General features: G+C 35.1%; 1 protein-coding gene across 1 annotated transcript; it reads right to left on the bottom strand.

Moving 5' to 3' along the window:
- Positions 1 to 11,527: 11,527 nt before the first annotated feature.
- Positions 11,528 to 15,971, bottom strand: LOC105108061 (G-type lectin S-receptor-like serine/threonine-protein kinase At4g27290). The gene is made up of 7 exons (XM_011002215.1): positions 14,629 to 15,971; positions 13,871 to 14,017; positions 13,466 to 13,611; positions 12,983 to 13,193; positions 12,493 to 12,730; positions 12,265 to 12,415; positions 11,528 to 12,068 (listed from the first exon to the last, which is right to left on the bottom strand). Exons 1-7 carry the CDS (start codon positions 15,902 to 15,904, stop codon positions 11,763 to 11,765), a joined length of 2,475 nt encoding a protein of 824 aa, XP_011000517.1. The 5' UTR covers positions 15,905 to 15,971; the 3' UTR covers positions 11,528 to 11,762.
- Between the last annotated feature and the right edge of the window lie 5,772 nt (positions 15,972 to 21,743).

A 21,743-nucleotide genomic window follows, 5' to 3' on the forward strand; every position in this document is an offset into this window, starting at 1 on the left:
TAACCTTTGACATACCATTAGTGGATCCTCTAACCTTGACATTGTTTGTTATTGTTGTTAAATCTTTATGTTAATATTCCATCTCAATGTTCTCATCATCTTCTTCTTTTTTTTTTTATTATTATTAGTACTACTACTACTACTACTACTAGTATTATTATTATTATTATTATTATTATTATTATTATTATTATTATTATTGTTGTTGTTGTTGTTGTTGTTATTATTATTATTGTTGTTGTTGTTGTTATTGTTATTGTTGTTGTATTATTTTTATTTATAATTTGTACAATTAACCTCCTTGGGGTTCAACCCCGGTCTTGCCGGGTTATTTATTACTTTGACACTCCTGCACTTGGGAGAAGACATCAATCTTTTAGTTGTGTCAATAACTAATCTTGATTTATGTTGTATAACACTTGGTACAACAAATGCTTGACACTTTCATAGCCCATACTGTATGGTATAACCGACACCTGAGCTATGAAAGGAACTTGATTTGTTGTTAACATAAGTTATAATCATGAATGCTTGACGAGATTTACAAGTATTATCATTAATTGAATAAGATGACTAATGTAATCATGTTAACAATCTATAATCTGATTGGAACCTCCTTTGTGTGTAGTTTCCAATTGAATAATAAGAGTTTATACTATACTTGTTTGATATACTATTAGTGGATCCTCTAACCTTGATATTTATTGTTATCATTGTTTAATCCTTACATTAATATTCCATCTCAAAGTTCTCATCATCATCTTTTTCTTCTTCTTCTCCTTCTTTATTATTATTATTATTAGTACTACTAATATTACTACTACTACTACTATTAGTATTATTATTATTATTATTATTATTATTATTATTATTAGTACTACTACTACTACTACTACTACTACTACTACTACTACTACTAGTACTAGTATTATTATTATTATTATTATTATTATTATTATTGCTACTAATATTATTATTGTTATTGTTGTTTATAATTTGTACAATTAACCTCCCTATGGTTCGACCTCGGTCTTGCCGGCTTATTTATTACTTCGACACTCCTGCACTTGAAAGAAGACATCAATCTTTTAGTCGTGTCACAAGACAACCCCCTCCATTCACAAACTCCAATATTATGAGGTCATCATCCAATGATGATCTTCGTGAGATGATGAAAACTTTGGCTTCTAATACTATTACCTTGCAACAAAATGTCATGTCTTTTCAACAGGAAACAAGGTCAAGTATTCATAACTTGAAAAAGCAAATGGGGCAAGTAGCTTCAAGTGTAAGGAAATTGGAGGCACAAATGAATGGAAAATAAGGGAAATTGGAGGCATAAATGAATGGAAAATTGCCCTCCCAAGCATTAAATCCATAAGAGAATGTTATTGCGATCATACTGTGAAGTGGGAAAGAACTTGAAGAGAAAAGGTCAAAAGAAATTAAGATGGAGGATGAAGAAGAGATAGAAACTGAATTCAGTACAAAGAAGGAACATCCTCCTCCTTCACAAACTAGAACATCGACCAACACTCCAAAGGTAACTCCTCACTCAATGAATTCTAGTTTTAAAGCATTTCCACCCTTTCCTGTGAGTTCTTCTAGGTCAAAGAAAGAGGACAAAGAAAAAGAGATTTTAGAGGTTTTCAAAAAAGAAAAACTCAACATTCCTTTGCTTGATGCTATCAAGCAAATTCCCAAGTATGCCAAATTTTTGAAGGAGATGTGTACTACCAATAGAGCTTTCAAATTGAAAGGTCATGAAATGGTATGTATGGGTGAAGTTGTATCTGTTGTTGTTCAAAAGAATATGCCTTTGAAGCAAAAAGACCCAGGTGCGTTTACTATCCCATATGTTATTGGTAATGCTAGTTTCGAAAGGGCCTTGTGCGATTTAGGTGCATCCATTAGTGTTATGCCCAAACATGTTTATGATTCTCTTAGTCTTAAGCCTTTCAATAAAACTAGCATCGTAATACAACTTGCAGATCGTAGTTTTATTTACCCACTTGGTGTGATAGAGGATGTCCTAGTCAAGATTGATAGTTTGGTTATTCCATGCGACTTTTATATTCTTGATATGGAATATGATTCTTATGATTCATCAACTAGCACTCTTATATTGTTTGGGAGACCATTCTTGAAAATTGCCAACACATAGATTGATTGTGGTAAGGATACCTTGTCTATAGAGGTAGGAGATGAAAAAATTGAATTCAATTTTCATGATGCAATGAAATATCCTTATAGCAATGTTTAGACTATCACATGTTATGACCAAATTGATAAGTGTGTGCTGCAAGTTTGTGATTTTGATTGCGAAGATGGATTAAGCATAGCTTTCAGATGGAGAGGCACATGTGTGTTCCCCAAAACATGCATGAATCAGTATTGGCCTTACAAGCTTTACAAACCGTTCCCTATGGTAATGTCTTTGTTGATTTAATACTCTCATTTAAAAAGCTTTTACCATCTATTTTACAGGCCCTCGAGTTAGAATTAAAACCTTTGCCCAATAATTTAAAGTATATATTCATTGGCGACAACAATACACTTCCTGTTATCATAGTAAAAGGTTTGACAAGTATGCAAGAGGAAAAACTTGTGAAGTTGTTGTGTGATCATAAAACGATTATTGGATGGACTTTAGCCGACATCAAGGGCATTAGTCCCTCAATATGTATGCATCATATACTATTGGAGGACAACGCAAAACCAATAAGGGAAATGCAAAGGAGGTTGAACTCACCTATGATGGAGGTAGTGAAAGCTGAAATTTTGAAACTGTTAGATACAGGAGTCATTTACCCCATCACTGACAGTAAATGGGTTGCGCCAATCTATGTGGTGCCTAAAAAAACTAGAATCACGTTGGTGAAAAACAAAAATGATGAGTTCATCCTACTCGCATCTCAAGTGGATGGAGAATGTGTGTTGCTAACAAAAAGCTCAATCTTTCTATACGCAAAGATCATTTCCCATTACCATTCATGGATCAAATGCTTGAACGTCTAGCAGGAAAGTCTTTTTATTGCTTTCTTGATTGATATAGTGGATACAATCAGATTGTTATTAATCCTGAGGATCAAGAAAAAACTACATTTACATGTCCATTTGGTACATATGCATATAGGAGAATGCCTTTTGGACTTTGTAATGGTCCTTCAACTTTTCAAATATACATGATCAGTATTTTTTTTTACTATGTTAAAAGAATAATCGAGGTTTTTATGGATGATTTCATGGTGTATGGTGATTTTTTTGATAAATGTCTAGAAAATTTATCTTTGATCCTGAAAAGGTGCATTGAAACTAACCTTGTCTTGAACTATGAAAAATGTTATTTTATGGTAGAACAAGGAATAGTTCTTAGGCATGTTGTGTCTTCACGTGGATTAGAGGTTGATAAAGCTAAGATAGATGTTATTTCATCATTGTCATACCCCTCATGCGTGAGGGAAGTTCGTTCTTTTCTAGGCCATGCAAGTTTCTATCGATGCTTTATCAAAGATTTCTCAAAGATTACAGCACCCTTGTGCAGACTATTAGCCAAAGAAGTGGATTTTGTGTTTGATCAAACTTATAAAGATGCCCATGATGAGCTTAAGAGACGTGTCACATCTGCCTCTATCATCTAACCACCAAATTGGGATGAACCTTTTGAGATAATGTATGATGCAAGTGACTATGCGGTAGGAGTTGTGCTTGGGCAAAAATTAGGAAGAATTTGCATGTTATCGCTTATGCTTCTCGCATGTTAGATGGAGCACAATGCAATTACCATACAACTAAAAAAGGAACTTTTTTCAGTGGTGTTTGCTCTTGAAAAATTCAGGTCATATCTACTTGGTACAAAAGTCATTGTTTTTACTGACCATGCAGCTCTTAGGTATCTTTTGAAGAAGAAGGAGTCCAAACCAAGACTGATTAGGTGGATTTTGCTTTTACAAGAATTTGATTTTAAGATCAAAGACAAAAAAGGTGTCGAAAACCATGTGCCTGATCACTTGAGTCGACTAAGGACCGAGGATATACCAACCGAAATAATAAGAGAAACATTCCCTGATGAATAGTTGTATGTGCTACATTCCTCTACAAGACCATAGTATGCTGATTTGGTGAACTATTTAGTCTCCGAAGAATTCCCTCTAGGTTTGTCTACATCCCAAACAGACAAGTTACGAGCTGATGCTAAATATTATTTTTGGGATACTCCTTACTAGTTGAAATTTTGTGTGGATCAAGTAGTAAGGAGATGTGTACCACAGGATGAATTTCATTTCATTCTCACTTTTTGTCATTCTCAATCTTGTGGTGGACATTTTGGAGCAAAAAGAACGACCCATAAATACTTGAAAGTGGTTTCTATTGGCCTTTTATTTTTAAAGATGCATATCACTTCTGCAAATCATGTGAAAAATGCCAAAGAACAGGTAATATCACTCATAAGAATCAAATGCCTTTAACGAATATTCTTGTAAGTGAAATTTTTTATGTTTGGGGTATTGACTTTATGAGTCCATTTCCTTCTTCTTTTGGAAATCTTTATATACTTCTTGCTGTTGATTATGTGTCCAAATGGATTGAGGGGAAAACCACACGAACTAACGATGCTAAGGTTGTTTTAGATTTTATTAGGACTCACATATTTGACAGGTTTGGCATCCCTAAAGCTATCATTAGTGATCGTGGCACTCATTTCTGCAATCGTTCCATGGAAGCTGACACGACGAAAAGATTAATGTCTTCTCCCAAGTGCGAGAGTGTCGAAGTAATAAATAACCCGGCAACACCGGGGTAGAACCAAAGGGAGGTTAATTATACAAATTATAATACAATAACAATAATAATAGTAATAACAATAATAATATTAATAATTAAGAAAAAGAAGGAGGAGAAGAAGAAGATGATAAATTGATGAGAACTTTGAGATGGAAAATTAATGTAAGGATGAAACAACGATAACAATAAATGTCAAGGTTAGAGGATCCACTAATGGTATGTCAAACAAGTATAGTATAAACTCTTATTAGGCAATTGGAAATCACATACAAAGGAGGTTCCAATCAAATTATAGATTGTTAACATGATTACATTAGTCATCTTATTCAATTAATGCTAATACTTATAAATCTCGTCAAACATTCATGATTATAACTTATGTTAACAACAAATCAAGTTCATTTCATAACTCAGGTGTCGGTTATACCATACAATATGGGCTATGAAAGTGCCAAGCATTTGTTGTACCAAGTGTTATACAACATAAATCAAGATTAGTATTAAAGAGTGAACAAGATAACAAATACAAGCATTCATGATTATAACTTATGTTAACAACAAATCAAGTTCATTTCATAGCTCAGGTGTCGGTTATAACATACAATATGGGCTATGAAAGTGCCAAGCATTTGTTGTACCAAGTGTTATACAACATAAATCAAGCAAAGTATTAAAGAGTGAACAAGATAACAAATACAAAACATGTTAGTATCAAACATTAAAGTCCATATTGAGTTTACACTATACTAATTCTTACACCATTAGTGTAACCTTTTCACCTTAACATAATAAACTTAGCTAGACATAATGAAAGAAAGAAAAATAAATAAACAAAATAAGAACATAAATAAGATAAAAGTTAGTTAAGTAAATGAAAGGAAATGAAAGGCATAAACTTGATACTAATGAAAGCAAAGCATAAACATTACAAAAATACAAAGAGAGAAAGCAAGAGCATGATCTTGATCTGGACACCAAGATGCCTAAATGCATGGCAAATGCCTCCTTTTATACGCCAAAATTAGAAACTATTGATTTGATGACTAATTGATGATTGGGTGACCAACTCTTGACTTGGTGACAATCCTTATCTTCTTTTGTCTGCCCAAAATTTCATTGATAACGTCAAAATTGGAACCACTTGAAAATATAAAAGTTTTATTCCATTATCTCAACTATCTTGTGTAAAAATTTCAGATCATTTGGACTTCTAGAACTCCAGATATGGGTCAAACACTGAACAGTGCTCGGGCTGGAAGACAGATTTGGACTTCTTTGTTGTTGCTGTAATTTGGACTTAAAAATGGCCTTTTTAGATCTTGGGCTCCATATGAAAGTTGTAGGCCTATGTCTTACCTTTCCATCCATATAAAGTGGTCCTAAATCTGAGATCTACAGCTCCAAATATGATCCAATTACCGAACAATATTCCTGTTTGGACTGCACCGACATCTCTTTTCGAAGTTTAGCCATCTCTTTATCCTTTCAATCTCAGTTCTTAAATTCATCAATCAATCATTTCATTTATGTGATAGGCCTGCATTTAAAATGAACATTTACCACAAATTAAAGGTATCTTGTATTATTAGATACGTTATTATAAAACATGTTTTAGTTAAGGAGTTATTAATACTTCAAGTGCAAAATGATGATATAAAACCTTAATAAAAATGCACTTTTAAGTACTAATCAGAAGCATTGCTACACAAATATCATGTGACTCATCGAACTTTCATAGCATATCATCCTTAAATGAATGGCCAAGCTGAAATTTGAAATTAAGAAATCAAGTCTATTTTGGAGAAAACAGTGCAACGTAACCGGAGAGATTGGAGTCCACGTCTTAGAGATGCACTTTGGGCTTATTAAACTGCTTATAAATCACCTATAGGAATATCACCTTATAGAATGACTTATGGGAAAGCATGCCATCTACCTGTGGAGCTTGAACACAAAGCCTTTTGGGCCATTAAACAATGCAACATGGATTACGATGTAGTTGGGATTGCAAGAAAACTGCAACTGCAAGAGTTGGAAGAAATTCGAAATGATGCTTACAAGAATGCAAGGATTTATAAAGAAAAGACTAAGAATCTTCATGACCGAATGCTTACAAGAAAGGAATTTTATATTGGAGACAAAGTCCTTCTTTATCATTCGCATTTGAAACTTTTTCATGGAAAATTGCGCTCTCGTTGGATTAGACCTTTTGTTGTTTCTAATATTTTTTCTTATGGTGCAATTGAAATTACAAGTTTAGAAACCAACAAAGTACTCAAGGTCAATAGACATCATTTGAAACCTTTCTATGAAGGCTGGACAATAGAACTCACCGCTTCTGTAGAGTTAGCTGAACCAATCCATGAAGAATGAGAATGCCACATGTCAAGTCAATGACATAAAACAAAAACGCTTACTGGGAGGCCACCCAGCACAAAAAAAAAATCAGATTTGCTTTCTTTTTCCTTATCTTTTATTTTTTTGCATTATAATTTATTTTCTATCATTCTCTTATGTTCCTTTGCTTTTATTTCAACATTGAAGACAATGTTGTGTTTTAAGTGTGGGGGTATTGGGAGAATTTCGGTTTTCTTATTTTAGTTTTCTTTGTTGCTCTTAAAAAAAAATTGTGTTTAATCTTTTTAGCTCCCGTTGGTTTTTCAGAATATGAGTATTATGTATGAGAATTAATTGAGATAGATGAAGATATAAATCAAATGAAAGAGTATGCATGCAAATTTTAAGGTTTAATTGGTTTAGGGATTGACTTTAAGAATATGTCATGTTGACTTTATAGTGTTATACCAATGCAAGCTTTTGAGCCTTCAACATTATATTCTTTGAGTGTGCATTCTTTCAATGATATGTATCTCTAGAACTTGCTTCATATCTTATTGAGATTATATTCCATTACAAATATACATGAAGATAAAAAAGGCATTAGGAATTTTAATCACTTGAATCAAAAAGCCAATTTAAAGCATATTATCCTTAGTGAGCTCCTTTTGAGCTTGTTTATCTTTTCTTTGCTTTATCCATGTATAAGCCTTAACTTTATATATGTTTTCCTTTTCCCCTGGCCAAGGATTAGTAGAGCATATACTTGTGATATTTCATGGAATTATGGTCGGAAATTATGTGAAAAGAAAGAAGAAGTGATGCTTGATGAAAAGATGGGCAAAATTACAAAAAAAGAAAAAGGAAAAGAAAAAAAAAATTCCTTTATGTTCATAAGATTTTATGTTGAAAAAGCTTGAAATCAAAAGAAGTTAAACATTGGTGATTAAAGATGAAAAATTTATGTGCTTTGATGGAATATCTTGTTTGAAATATCATTTTTTTTAGAATGCTCTACTATCTTTGATTTGAACCTTTTCTTTTACTCTCTTTTACCTCACCTTAACCTTAGCCCCATTACAATCGAAAAATAAGACCTTTTGATTTATGCATTGTTTGTAATATGTTAGTAATGGAGATAAGATTGAAAAGCAAGCTTATGGTAGAACATACTCTTTCATTGAATTTAAGAGATTTAAACACATAAACCCTAAACACATCAGTATTGGAGTGTATATCAATGAGAGGACCTATCACTTTGGCATGACATAGATTTCATTTAAATCCTAATGATTGATTGAGTTTTGAAGTTTGCATGTAAACATATTCATGAAAATTTATTTTTTTATCCTTTTTTATTATATTCTTATTTATAATGCTTGTACTCTTGGACATTGATGGGAGATTAAGAGATTGATCATGGTTATTTTGAATTTAATTTTATCTATCCTTTCTCAAGGACGAGCAAGAGCTAAGTGTGGGGGTATTTGATGTAACCATATTATTCGATAGTTTCACCCACATCTACCTAATGTTTTGTCCATGTTTTATATGTAAAATGTCTTGATATTCTTTGTTTTATGTTTTGAAGGTACTTTTGGATGAAAGATGCGAAAAAGTAGTAAATTGGAGGTAATAGGCAGATTTGACATTCAGTTGATATTTTGTGTAGAGCGTGAGTTCTAGAGATCAAAATAAAGTGATTCATGTGGCATTAAAAAGCTAACATCCATACCAATCTATACATCTAAGGCAAGAAAATAAAATGAAGAAGAGCATGGAAATCGCAGCTTTCAAAATCAAATCTCGCAATCTATCAATGTTGATCTTCGTCCATTCAAACTTGAATATCTAGAGCTACAGAAGTCCAATTGATGCAAATTCAATTGTTTTGGATTTCTGACTCAAAGGTCTATCAACTCAAATTTCAGCCAAAAACGATGTTGATACGACTAAAAGATTGATGTCTTCTCCCAAGTGCAGGAGTGTCGAAGTAATAAATAACCCGGCAAGACCGGGGTCGAACCACAGGGAGGTTAATTGTACAAATTATAAATAATAATAATACAACAACAAGAACAACAACAACAATAGTAATAATAATAATAAAAATAATAATAATAATAAAATAATAATAATAATAATAATAATAATAATAATAAAGAAAAAAAAGGAGAAGAAGAAGAAGAAGAAGATGAGAACTTTGAGATGGAATATTAATGTAAGGATTAAACAATGATAATAACAAATATCAAGGTTAGAGGATCCACTAGTGGTATGTCAAACAAGTATAGTATAAACTCTTATTATTCAATTAAAAACCACACACAAAGAAGGTTCCAATCTGATTATAGATTGTTAACATGATTACATTAGTCATCTTATTCGATTAATGCTAATACTTGTAAATCTCATCAAGCATTCATGATTATAACTTATTTAATGCTAATACTTGTATTATTCAATTAATGCTAATACTTGTAAATCTCGTCAAGCATTCATGATTATAACTTATGTTAACAACAAATCAAGTTCCTTTCATAGCTTAGGTGTCGGTTATACCATACAATATGGGCTATAAAAGTGCCAAGCATTTGTTGTACCAAGTGTTATACCACATAAATCAAGATTAGTTATTTAACAAGCAAAGTATTAAAGAGTGAACAAGATAACAAATACAAAACATGTTAGTATCAAACATTAAAGTCCATATTAAGTTTACACTATACTTATTCTTACACCATTAGTGTAACGTTTTCACCTTGACATGATAAACTTAGCTAGACATAATGAAAGAAAGAAAAATAAATAAATAAAATAAGAACATAAATAAGATAAAAGTTAGCTAAGTAAATGAAAGGAAATGAAAGGCATAAACTTGATATTAATGAAAGCAAAACATAAACATTACAAAAAATACAAAGAGAGAAAGTAAGAGCATGATCTTGATCTGGAGACCAAGATGCCTAAATGCATGGGAAATATTCCTTTTATAGGCCAAAATTGGGAACTATTGATTTGATGACTAATTGATGAGTGGGTGGCCAACTCTTGACTTGGTGACAATCCTTATCTTCTCTTGTCTACCCAAAACGTCATTGATAAAGTCAAAATTGAAGCCACTGGAAACATGAAAGTTGTAGGAAATTGTCTCAGCTTTCTTGTTTAAAAAATTCAGCTCATTTCGACTTCTAGAACCCCAGATATGGCCAAAATACTAAACAGTGCTCGGGCTAGAGGACAGATTCAGGCTTCTTTATTGTTGCAACAATTTGGACTTGAAAATGGCCTTTTTAGATCTTGAGCTCCATATGAAAGTTGTAGGCCTATGTCTTACCTTTCCATCCAAATAAAGTAGACTAAAATCTGAGATCTATAACTCCAGATATGACCCAATTACCGAACAGTGTTCTAGTTTGGATTGCACCAACATCTCTTTTCTAAGTTTGGCCATCTCTTTATCCTTTCAATTTCAGTTCTTAAATTCATCAATCAATCCTTTCATTTATGTGATAGGCCTGCATTTAAAATAAGCATTTACCACAAATTAAAGGTATCTTATATTATTAGATATATTATTATAAAACATGTCTTAATTAAGGAGTTATTGATACTTCAAGTGCAAAATGATGATATAAAACCTTGATAAAAATACATTTTTAAGTACTAATCAATAATTTTGGCGGAACTACGTTATTGAACTTAGGGAAAACATTTGAACAAAGTGACACAAGCTGCTGATAGCTTGTATGTTAATCTTGATGAAATTATCTAGTTCTTAAAGCTGCCATTAAATTGAATCATTAGTGCGGACACTTTGATTGTTTGTTAGTTAGGATTAGTTATACGGTGGATCCGTTAATTAATTAACGTTAAGAAAAGATAAAATTTTAGAACATAAACTGCAATTTTAGTTTCAAGGATTGGTTCTAACTTCCGTTGGTGGATATATGCTTGCGACCAAGGTTTGTTTTCTTGATAAATTTTGATTTTAATTGATTTTGTTTGCTAGTTTAATTGCTGCAATAGTTTAGATAATCACAAACCAAATCTCCCCAATTACATAACATACAACATAGTAATCTAACTTGAAACTTTCTCGTGAGATCGATCCCTTACTTGCTCTATATTATCTTGTGTGTTTTAAGATAGGGTAATTAATTTGTGCGATCGCGACATCGCAACAAAATGCTCAAGAAATTTATGTCTCATAAATTCTTCTATTTTTATTTTTATTTTTTCACTTGACCTTTTAATTTCACTTCTCATCGATCCATATCCAAGATTTTAGAAAACAGTATAGGAGTGAAAATCCAAAACATTGTGATGAAAACAAGAATCCCAGAAATTCTGCTAATTAATGGCTGCTGCTATTTCTTAATATAAATCGGATTTCATCACAGTATAATTTAAATTTAGTAGCCTTTATTTCTGCAACTAGTAGTGTTTGTTTGTTATTTCAACTCCTCAGCACGCACTAGAACAATCGAGTGCCTTGTATCACTAAAAAAAAGTTACTAAATCACATAGAAATTTAGCATGCATGGTAGATTCATAACCTTATTACAGCAGACATACAGTAGAAGTTTTATGGCAAATTCACAACCATCAAAAACAGACAAAACAAAAACACAAGCACTCTATCTTGCCTCCAGCAATGAAATCGAGCACTCGTTAGCTGAAGGTGGTTTGCACTGGCTTGATGAATAACATGCTTCGATAAGATCCCTTTCAGTGAAGAATCCTGGTTGTTTAGGCTGAGGCAGCTCATCTTCGTTACCCAACATCAAAATCACATATGACATGTTTGGCCTATCTTCTGTATTTTCTTGCACACACAATAGCCCCACATGAATCGAACGTAGTACTTCAGATAAATAAGGTGTTTCAACTTTTGATTCCCCAGCCAGTTCTAGAGACCTGCCTTGTTTGAACAGTATCCAAGCCTGATAAACAAAAGCCATGATATTAAGAACACATTACGTATTTGTGCAAATCCATCATTGACCATTGTCGGTCTCAATTGTTTTTCATAATTTCTTCAGTTTTTCTTCAAGTATTTGAAGTTTTCAAGTATCTAACAAAAGTACTCGAGAATTTATTGAAATGAAAGAGTCAAACTGACATAGCTTTGGCACTTACATGCCCGATAAGGTTGAGGTGGTGATCTGGGTGACTGAATCCTCTGTTCCTACAGCCACTCACTATCTCTAGCACCAATACACCAAAGCTGAAGACGTCTGATTTTAGCGAGTAGAGTCCATAATTTGCATACTCTGGAGATATGTAACCACTGCATGTATTCATAGAATTTTAGGTCGCATTTGCAAACTAAGAGCATAAAATCCATGTGATGAAGAAGACACTTACTACGTTCCAGCCACTTTATTAGTACTGGCTTCAGTTTCATTTTCTCCAAAACTTCTAGCCAGGCCAAAGTCTGAGATTTTTGGATTCATTTCGTAATCCAACAAAATATTGCTGGTTTTCAGATCTCTGTGGATTATTCTTAGTCTCGAATCTTGGTGAAGATAAAGGAGTCCACGAGCAATCCCATTGATGATGTTGTAGCGCTTAGGCCAATCTAGTAGCAAGCTATGAGTTTCATCTGCCCAAGTCAATACATTATGGCTCTTATCAGATTCATAAATGCTTGTGAGAGAACAAGAAAGAACGAGTTACAATTGCATATATGGCAGGATTTGTGAGAAAGAAAGTAGAGAAAAGTAATCTCCCCCTACGAAGCCACTTTCCTAAGGGCTTCGAAGGAAGATAAACATCTTATAATTAGATTCTTAACGCGGGTTTTGGAAAGCTTAATAGTGCTCAACTTTTTGAAAAGGTTTTGTGAGATTCATACCAAAAATATAGAAGTCCAAGCTTTTGTTAGGCAAAAACTCGTAGACCAACATCTTTTCATCTCTTTCAATGCAGCATCCAAGAAGCCTCACTAGATTCCGATGCTGAAGTTTCACGATATGTTTAACTTCATTTTTGAATTCGTCTAGTCCTTGTCTTGAATTCTTAGAGAGCCTCTTCACAGCTATTTCTCGTCCATCTGCAAGGGTTCCCTGCAAATAATGACTCAGCATCGTAAGCAAATCATACGTTGTCTTCTGGAAGTTGAGAATTGTGAAATGGTGTTCCATACTCTTTGTATCTGTCAAGGAACTCTTCCAATTAGTCATTGTTTTATGCTAAAAAAATGGTCGGTCCTGACAGTCCTGTAGTGGAATCGTTTCAAGGAAACTAACACCTAGAACTCCGCTGGGGTCAGGAGTTTGTAAGATGAAATTCAGAGGCCATGGGACATATTGCATGACTGTTCACAGATAATTATTACCTTATAAACAGGTCCGAAACCTCCTTCTCCTAGTTTATTGGCATCAGAAAAGTTATTTGTTGCAGAAGCCAACTCATCCATGGTAAAGAAGGGTAATTCTAGCTCTTCTTTCATATCGTTGTTATTCGATCCGCTTGGCAAATCACCTGTCATTTTTCCTGTTATTATTACTACTACGAATTGGAAAGGTAAAAAAAAAAAAAACATGGGATCTCTCACCTCTATTTGTCGTTATACCCGAATTTCTTTTCAAGGCATTAAATATTAATGGAGTCTTGAACAATTTACTGTCCTACCTTGGATTACTCAAATCAAATTTAAATTAAGAGATTAACTAGACTTCTTCTCTGAAAGTCTGGAATGGGGGCGATAGGATTGGTTAGATTTTCATGGTAGAATACGTACGTTTTTTCTGCTGCTGCTTTCTCCAAACATGCAAGAGCAAGACCAAGACTAGTCCAAGGAACACAAGTCCTGTGGACAACACAATGCTTACCACGATCCTTTTCTTTGCATTGGATTTCGTATTAACCTTTGCACTATCACCATTACCTATATCATGGCAGAGAGAAACTAGAGTTAAAAGACAATAAATAGGAATTTGTGAATAGTTTTCCTTGGCTATTGGATCATTCAATCCCAGTTATCTACTCAATACATTATAAAACAACACCGCTCTGGGCAGAGAAAAACCAATGCTTCAAGAAGTTACTTCTTTCTATGACTATCTCAAGTTCTTTCATGCCAAATGATATGTTGTGCAAGGAATCTTGCAAGCATCTACAACACATCATTGAATTTTAGAAATTGTGAGATTTTCAGGATTGATGATGTGATTATCCTTCAAGTCTCTATAATAATTCTTATACTAGTATGAATATATGTCTTGAGAGTTGTAATCTGTGTCCACAAGCAATGCGGTTGTTCAACGAAACCTATGGAAAAAAAACAGAGAGAGGAAGAGGAGACATTGACCAAGTTATCACTCTATCAACACAAGCATACACAGGCACTCTCAGACATCGTGTGATATGATGTTCTGATATAAGATTAGAAAGAAAACTTGCTCATGCATTTAATCGGAAAATCTTCTCAAATAATAAGACTTCTCTAGAAGTGACTAAAATCCAAGTAATAGATACCATCAGATGATAAATTCATACCTAGTTCTGATGCAGCCATCCGTATAAAAATGGTGTCTTTCTCATCTTGAAACAAAATATCGATCAGATCATTGAACCAAAGCAAGCACCCACTTCCTCCATTCCTGACGTCCATGTTTGCATACGCAGTACAGCTGCAGTTCTTCAAACACGTGTTCCTGCACTCCTCCAGGCTCATACTCTTGTTAAACCATGATTGCCTTGTCTCCGGCAACTTCACACCTGAGACTTTTCGAAACCCATCTCCTGAACAGTTTAGTGCAGTCTTTCTGATGCAACCACTTGACCAATCTGTCCTCTCCCAGTCTCTTGGAACTTTGGGTACAAATCCACTTAGGCAATCACACACGGGCGAGTTGTTAATTCTACAGATGCCATTTGCACCACATAGTTTATAACGCGCACAATTATTGATGTTTTCTGTTTCGTAAAGAAACCAGCTCTGGGTTTTCTCAATCCACAAAAGTTGTTGGATATCACCATTCTGAGCCAAAACGATCCTCCAATGCATTGAGCTATTAACAAGCTGTTCTCTGTAAAATATCTCCTTCTCATTAAAAACAAATTCATATGTGTATATTGGATTTGGTTTTAATGGAGGCATACCACTGAACCCCAGACCATTCCATGGCCCAGATCGATACTTCACTTTCGAATCTTCCAGCTCTACTAACTCAGGATATCCATAAGGAACAAGGATACCTGTAATGTTACCTCTAGAAGGATCATCTTGTGACTTCCAAGCTGCCAAGCTCCAGTCCATGCCTGTGACTCTATTCCGTCCTATCTTCATGCCCGGTATTAATGTATTACCTGGATGCTCAAAACTCTGCCACAGGGAGTTTTCCACGTTATTATCACCCTCCTCTTTCACAACAAGGTTTCCCGAATCCAAAAGCTGTGCAACTGGATTCCTGGCAGGTGTTGATGTGTTGGATGACCAAATGATGCTTCCACTGCGATTGACAAGGACAAGAAGTCCTTGGTTGGTAAGCCTTACAACACCTGATGAATCGTTAAGTGGAGATTCTCTGTTGGCAACCCACACTGCTGTCTGGACTGATATTTTGCCATACCATATCCCCAAGTATCGGTTTGTGGATTTTCCGGGGCTGAAAAATCCTAATTCATAGGTGCCACCAGCCGAGACTATGGTGTCTCCATCACGAATTGACAGGGTTGTGTTAATGGTGTCAATAGGGGTGGCTACTTCTACAATCAGAAGCAAAGTGGAGCAAAAAAGAAGTACGGAAATGCAATCCCTCAGAAATCTCATGATTCTTTTAAGCAGATCGTTTTGTTGTGGTATAAAATGGCTGGCTTTGCTAGATGTAAAGAATATTGGTCTCAAGAAATTGCCTATTTAACACCACAATCAGTCTACTGCTACAGCAATGTTTCCCTGCTGAGGTAAACGATTTAACACCACTGTCAGGTCTAGCGGCACAGCAAGTCTACCGGACAGCAACGTTCCACTACTGAGGTAAACGATTTAACACCACTGTCAGTCTAGCCGCACAGCAATGTTCCACTGCTGAGGTAAACGCTCTTGTTGATGAAATTCACATGGAAAATTCATAGATAGTCAACACTACAGGGAACTAAAGTAGAGGTTTTTTTACTAATAGTCTAAAGTATTTTTCAAACTAGCACAGTTAAAAAAATATTTCTCGATCATACATGGTCTAAGTAGTACATGCGTGATCTACGGTTGTCGCAACATGTACTCAACGTATGCTCTTGATTTTTCTGTATAAGCAAGTAGTTCATCCAGTCCTCGTGGAGTCCACAACACACCACATCCATTGCAATCATCAACTTTGTCTCTTTACTAACAGAAATGCCAGTGATTGTCATCGTTGTTGTGCGGTGGCCCTTAGGCACCAATAAGCATCTACAGCGCTGCATCAATCAATCGATCGATCATTTACTATCGACACTACCGAATACTGGGTTGCCACCACATTGGCTTTTTCTCTGTTTTTCCCGGACATTCTTCTATACATGCTCTATCCATTAAAAAGAAAAAGAAAAAGAAAAGACAGAAATATAAAACCGACTCCATGTCTTGACTCTGTTCACTGAGATCTATATACCCAAGTTACGAGCTGAAGTATATGCACAATATTTACGAGACTAAAATCTACTATTGACTAAAAATATTATACATCTGTGTGCCGCCTGATTTATGCAGAAGGATCAGGTCCACAATACATGTAAAATCGGTTCCAACATGACGTAGCGGAAGCTTATGTAGAAATAGGACGCCGCCTGTTTCCGGGTAAAATTGTTCGAATCCTCGAATCAAAAAATTATACTTGAATCCACGAGTTCAAAAATTAAAATTTTCCAAGAGAAAGTTCTTTATTGAAATTAAAAATACCTTACAATGAAAAGAGGCAGCCTTTATATAGGCTGCAAGTCCTAATTCGAACTAGGAATATAATTGTTTAGGAAAGAAATAACTAGAATAAAAAAACAAATACTACAGCTAAAAAAGTAAATAAATCTTGATATTACGACATTAATTAGAACTCCTAAATAAGGAGACAATCTGTTGGAAGAATACTCTGATATCAACTGTAGTTCCTGATTTTTCTGCATTTATATTATATCTTGCAATTTGCTCTTTCTCCTGCTATCTGCTCTTCCTCTCCTCCTGTAGACTGTTCTACATCACAACACTCCCTCTTGAGTTGAAGGGTGGAGGTCAATGATTTCCAACTTGCGCGTAAGAAATTATTGAAGGCGGTAGAAATATGCCGAGATTCGATTATATTCGTTCACAGACAAAAGGGCAATCGGTTTCTATGCGAAAAGCATCTCATTTTGGATCATGTAGCAAGCCAAGCATCAAGTACCCCTCTCTCATAGCAGCTCCCTAGTTTCAGGAGCTGTAGAAAGGAAGGCTTAAATCAACCCCAACTGAAAACAAACTTGAACACAGTCCTTCTTACCCTATTTGCTGGAGGGAGCTAGAAAAGGAAAGGGTTGGAAAAACCTTAAACAATAAAATGATCGCAGATCATCCACAACAGATTTAAACATCCATAACTGTACGACACCATAAAAGAAATCAAGCAATTAATTATCTTTGTTAGAACAATCATAGCATTGAAACTATACTAGTACATGTGACCATGCCAAATCATAGCAAATTAGAGTTCTGTATAAACTGAGTGTGTGCCGAATTTGATAGTCTATGGTTAAATGGCGTTCAAGCTCTCAATTTCTGTAACTCTTCTTGCAATTCTTGTTCTAGCATGGTATGTTCTGAAGCAACATTTTATCCACCAATAGCGTGCAAAGTCTCAGATTCTCATATTCTATCATAACTACAATAATTCAAGAACAACAGCATATATGACTCAAGTAACAAAGTTGTGGTGGAGCGAGATTTGTTTGTCAGAGTCTAGCGATTTAGGGGTTGCTATTGTCTCTGCTATTGTTGCTGCAAGGCCACTGCTCTCTCTGTTAAGTCCTTAAGGATAAGTTGGTTAGAACTGACCAGTAAATCCATATAAAAACGAAGCTAAAAAGAAAAAGAAGAGGAGAGGAGAATTTTGGGACTGACCCTTTTGTGAAACAGCAGAAATTCCACGCTATAGTTAACACTGATCAGAAAACAAAACACCAGACATGATACCAAAAGCACAAACCAACTTCAGGCAGCCATTTCAGCAATATCTGTGATTAACTACAGACTGCAAACAATCTGGAATCTCGTCAATTGCACCATCTCCTTCAAAACATAACTAAGTGTCTAGCTAGAAGATGTGCAGCTCGATTCCCTTCCTCTGATAAACCAGTGCTAGAAGAAGGACTAGTTAAGAAGTTGTTAATTATCTTCTTCTTATTATAACTACCTATAACAGAATTGCAACCAATTCTAACTACTTCATAACTGCCTTAGCAGCAGTTATAATAACTGTCATGAAAGCTGTCATGACAGTTACAATCTGTAACTATATATATATATATACATGATGCATGCATATATACTTTTTACACGAGAGAAATATAACCTCCAGAAGAGAAGGAATTCTCGATTTCTTAGTATCAGAGCCTTTGAAAGAGAAACTTCTTCCTTCTTCGATTCAGCCATGATTTATGCTTCAAGTCAGTCCTCCTCAACCTCCAGTCCTCTTGGATCTGGGCAAACCACAACAATGGCACTCACTTCCAGCTCAACCATGCAATGGCACTCACTTCCAGCTCAACCATGCATTACCAGTAAAACTTAATCGAACCACCTATGTTTTGTGAAAATCTTAAATTAATAATATTGTTTTTCTAATGATTTTGAGGATTTCATATATGACACCTTTGTCTGTCCAAAAAAAGAATTGAGTGTAGGTGTAATCAATCCAGCTTTCATTACTTGGAGAAGACAAGATCACACAATCCTCAGCTGGATTTACTCATCTCTCGTACCAGCTATCATGGCACAAATCATTGGACACACTACTTCTCAATCTACTTGGAATGCATTGAAGAAGACCTTCTCTTTCTTTCTCAAGAGCCAAAATAATGCAACTGAGGCTTGAACTGCAATCCATAAAAAACGGATCTTTGTCTATGATAGACTACATCATGAAGGTGAAAGGAACTGCAGACAGTCTAGCAGCCATTGGAAAACCTGTATCCGAACAAGATCAAGTCATGAATCTATTTGGAGGACTCGGTTCTGACTACAATGCAGTTGTTGTTGGTAGGAGAAACCACTTGTGGTGGCTTTAAAACACTCGGAGGGGATAAAACACACTCTTTTATTTCAAGAACAAAACTTACAATAACATAAACAAAAGCTTACAGCCACCCCTCTCTCTTTCTTTCTTTCTCTCTAGTGTTTCTCTCAATCTCTCCACACATAATTGCATAAGCTTAGCTATCTATTTATACACGAAATCAAAACAAGAAAATTCAACCTTCAAGTGTGAAGGCGTTTGTGGCCGACGGTGTGAAAGCGGTCGGCGGCTGGTGGCCGGCGGCCGGCGGCTGGTCGGTTGGTGGCTGGGCGGTGACAACTGGTGGCTGCCTTCCTTAACCTTTTAGATTGAGTTTACTTCAACAGTTGTTACTACTATCAACATTAGAAATGATAAAATCTCAGTTGAAGCAATTCATAGCATGCTCTTAGCATTTGAAAATCGACTTGAGCAACAAAGCTTAGTAGATCAAATTTCTACAATGGCAGCCAATTATGCCTCTTCCTCTAATAATAGAGATTGTGGAAGGAGATACAATGGCAGTAGAGGACATAACTACACAAGCTTCACTCCAAATGCCAGCAATTATATCTACAGAGGTCGTAGTCATCGGGGCAGATACACATAGAGTGGAAGACATAATTCAATAGTTTAGAGAAGCCACTATGTCAGTTATGTGGAAAGTATGGGCTAATAGTACATGTCTGCTATCACAGATTTGACATTTCCTATCAAAAATCTTCAAACAGTGGTACTAACTCTATGAATATGAATATCAGAAATCAAAACAATATACCTGCTATGGTTGTCTTGCAAATGACAATTGTTACCTTGACTCTAGAGCAAGCCATCACCTGACTCAGAATGTTAGGAATCTAACCAACTCTACTCCATATATAGGGACAGACAAGGTCACAATTGGTAATAGTAAGCACTTATCCATTTTCAACATTGGTTCCCATCATCTAGTCTCTAACTCCCGATCATTTCAACTCAGAAAGGTGTTTCATATTCCATTCATCTCAGCAAGCTTGATAAGTATTGTCAAGTTCTGCTCAGATAATAATGTCTTGATTGAATTTCAATCTAATACTTTCCTTGTGAAGGATCTGCATACAAAGAAGATACTAGCACAAGGCAGACTTAAGAATGAACTTTATAAGTTCCCAGCACTGAACAATGAGAAGACGGCATACGTTGGCATTAAAGATTTCTCTATTTTTCATTCTCTAGCTCCAGAACCACTCATAATAAAATGGACATATAGCATCACAGACTAGGTCATGTTACCACTAATGTTATCGTCCAAATATTACAAAGCTGTAATGTTTCCTATAAAAAGAATAAAGCTACTGATTGTTCCACTATATGTTCTTCATATCAACTTGTAAAGAGTCACAGACTGCCCACTCGTCTCTCCTCCTCTCGTGCTTCCAAACTATTAGAATTGATTCATATGGATATCTGGGGACCAGCCTCGGAAAAATCCATATCTGGTGCGAAGTATTTTATTATATTCTTAGATGATTTCTCATGATACACATGGTTCTATCCACTACATACAAAGGATCAAGCTCTCCCAATGTTTCAACAATTCAAACTTCAAGTAGAAAATCAATTTGATGACAATATAAAATATGTGTAGTTTGACAATGGAGGTGAGTTCAAATCCTTCATCACTTTTCTTCAACAGGCTAGTATTGTGCATCGTTTTTCCTATCCTTATAATTCAGCTTAGAATAGGAGAGTTGAAAGGAAGCATAGACATGTTGTAGAGACTGGATTGGCCTTGCTAGCTCATGCTTCATTACCTAGCAAGTTCTGGCAATATGATTTTCAATCAGCCACTTTCCTCATCAATAGAATGCCTAGCAAGGTACTCAACAATGCTTCACCTTATCTAACTCTTTTTCAGAAACTACCTGATTACAAGTCTCTAAGAGTATTTGGCTACCTATACTATCCTTTCATTCGTCCTTGTAACAACCATAAACTACAATATCGATCAGTTTAGTGCATCTTTCTTGGTTATACCCTCAACAAGGGATATTTATGCCTTGATTATCTCACTGAACGAGTTTATGTCACACCTCATGTGGTGTTCGATGAAACACAATTCCCTTTCAACAACAGATCTCTTCCATCTCAACTTGATGATATTTCCTCTGCCAATTTACCTCCTGCAATACCACTCCCATCTAGTGATTTGTCTCATTATCCAATTGATACATCTACCCTAATCCATACTGATCCCATTCCCACAACTGTTGATTCTATTTCCTTGAGTGAAACTACAACCTTTCCGATCTCTCCTCTTTCTCCTGAGTCTATTCCTACTTATCAGATCCCTGATTCTAGTCTAGCTCCACGTATGATAATAAGGTTGATGAATGGTATCACTAAAAA

The sequence above is a fragment of the Populus euphratica genome, unplaced genomic scaffold (genome assembly GCF_000495115.2).
Source record: "Populus euphratica unplaced genomic scaffold, PopEup_1.0 scaffold263.1, whole genome shotgun sequence".
In the NCBI taxonomy this organism is placed as follows: domain Eukaryota; kingdom Viridiplantae; phylum Streptophyta; class Magnoliopsida; order Malpighiales; family Salicaceae; genus Populus; species Populus euphratica.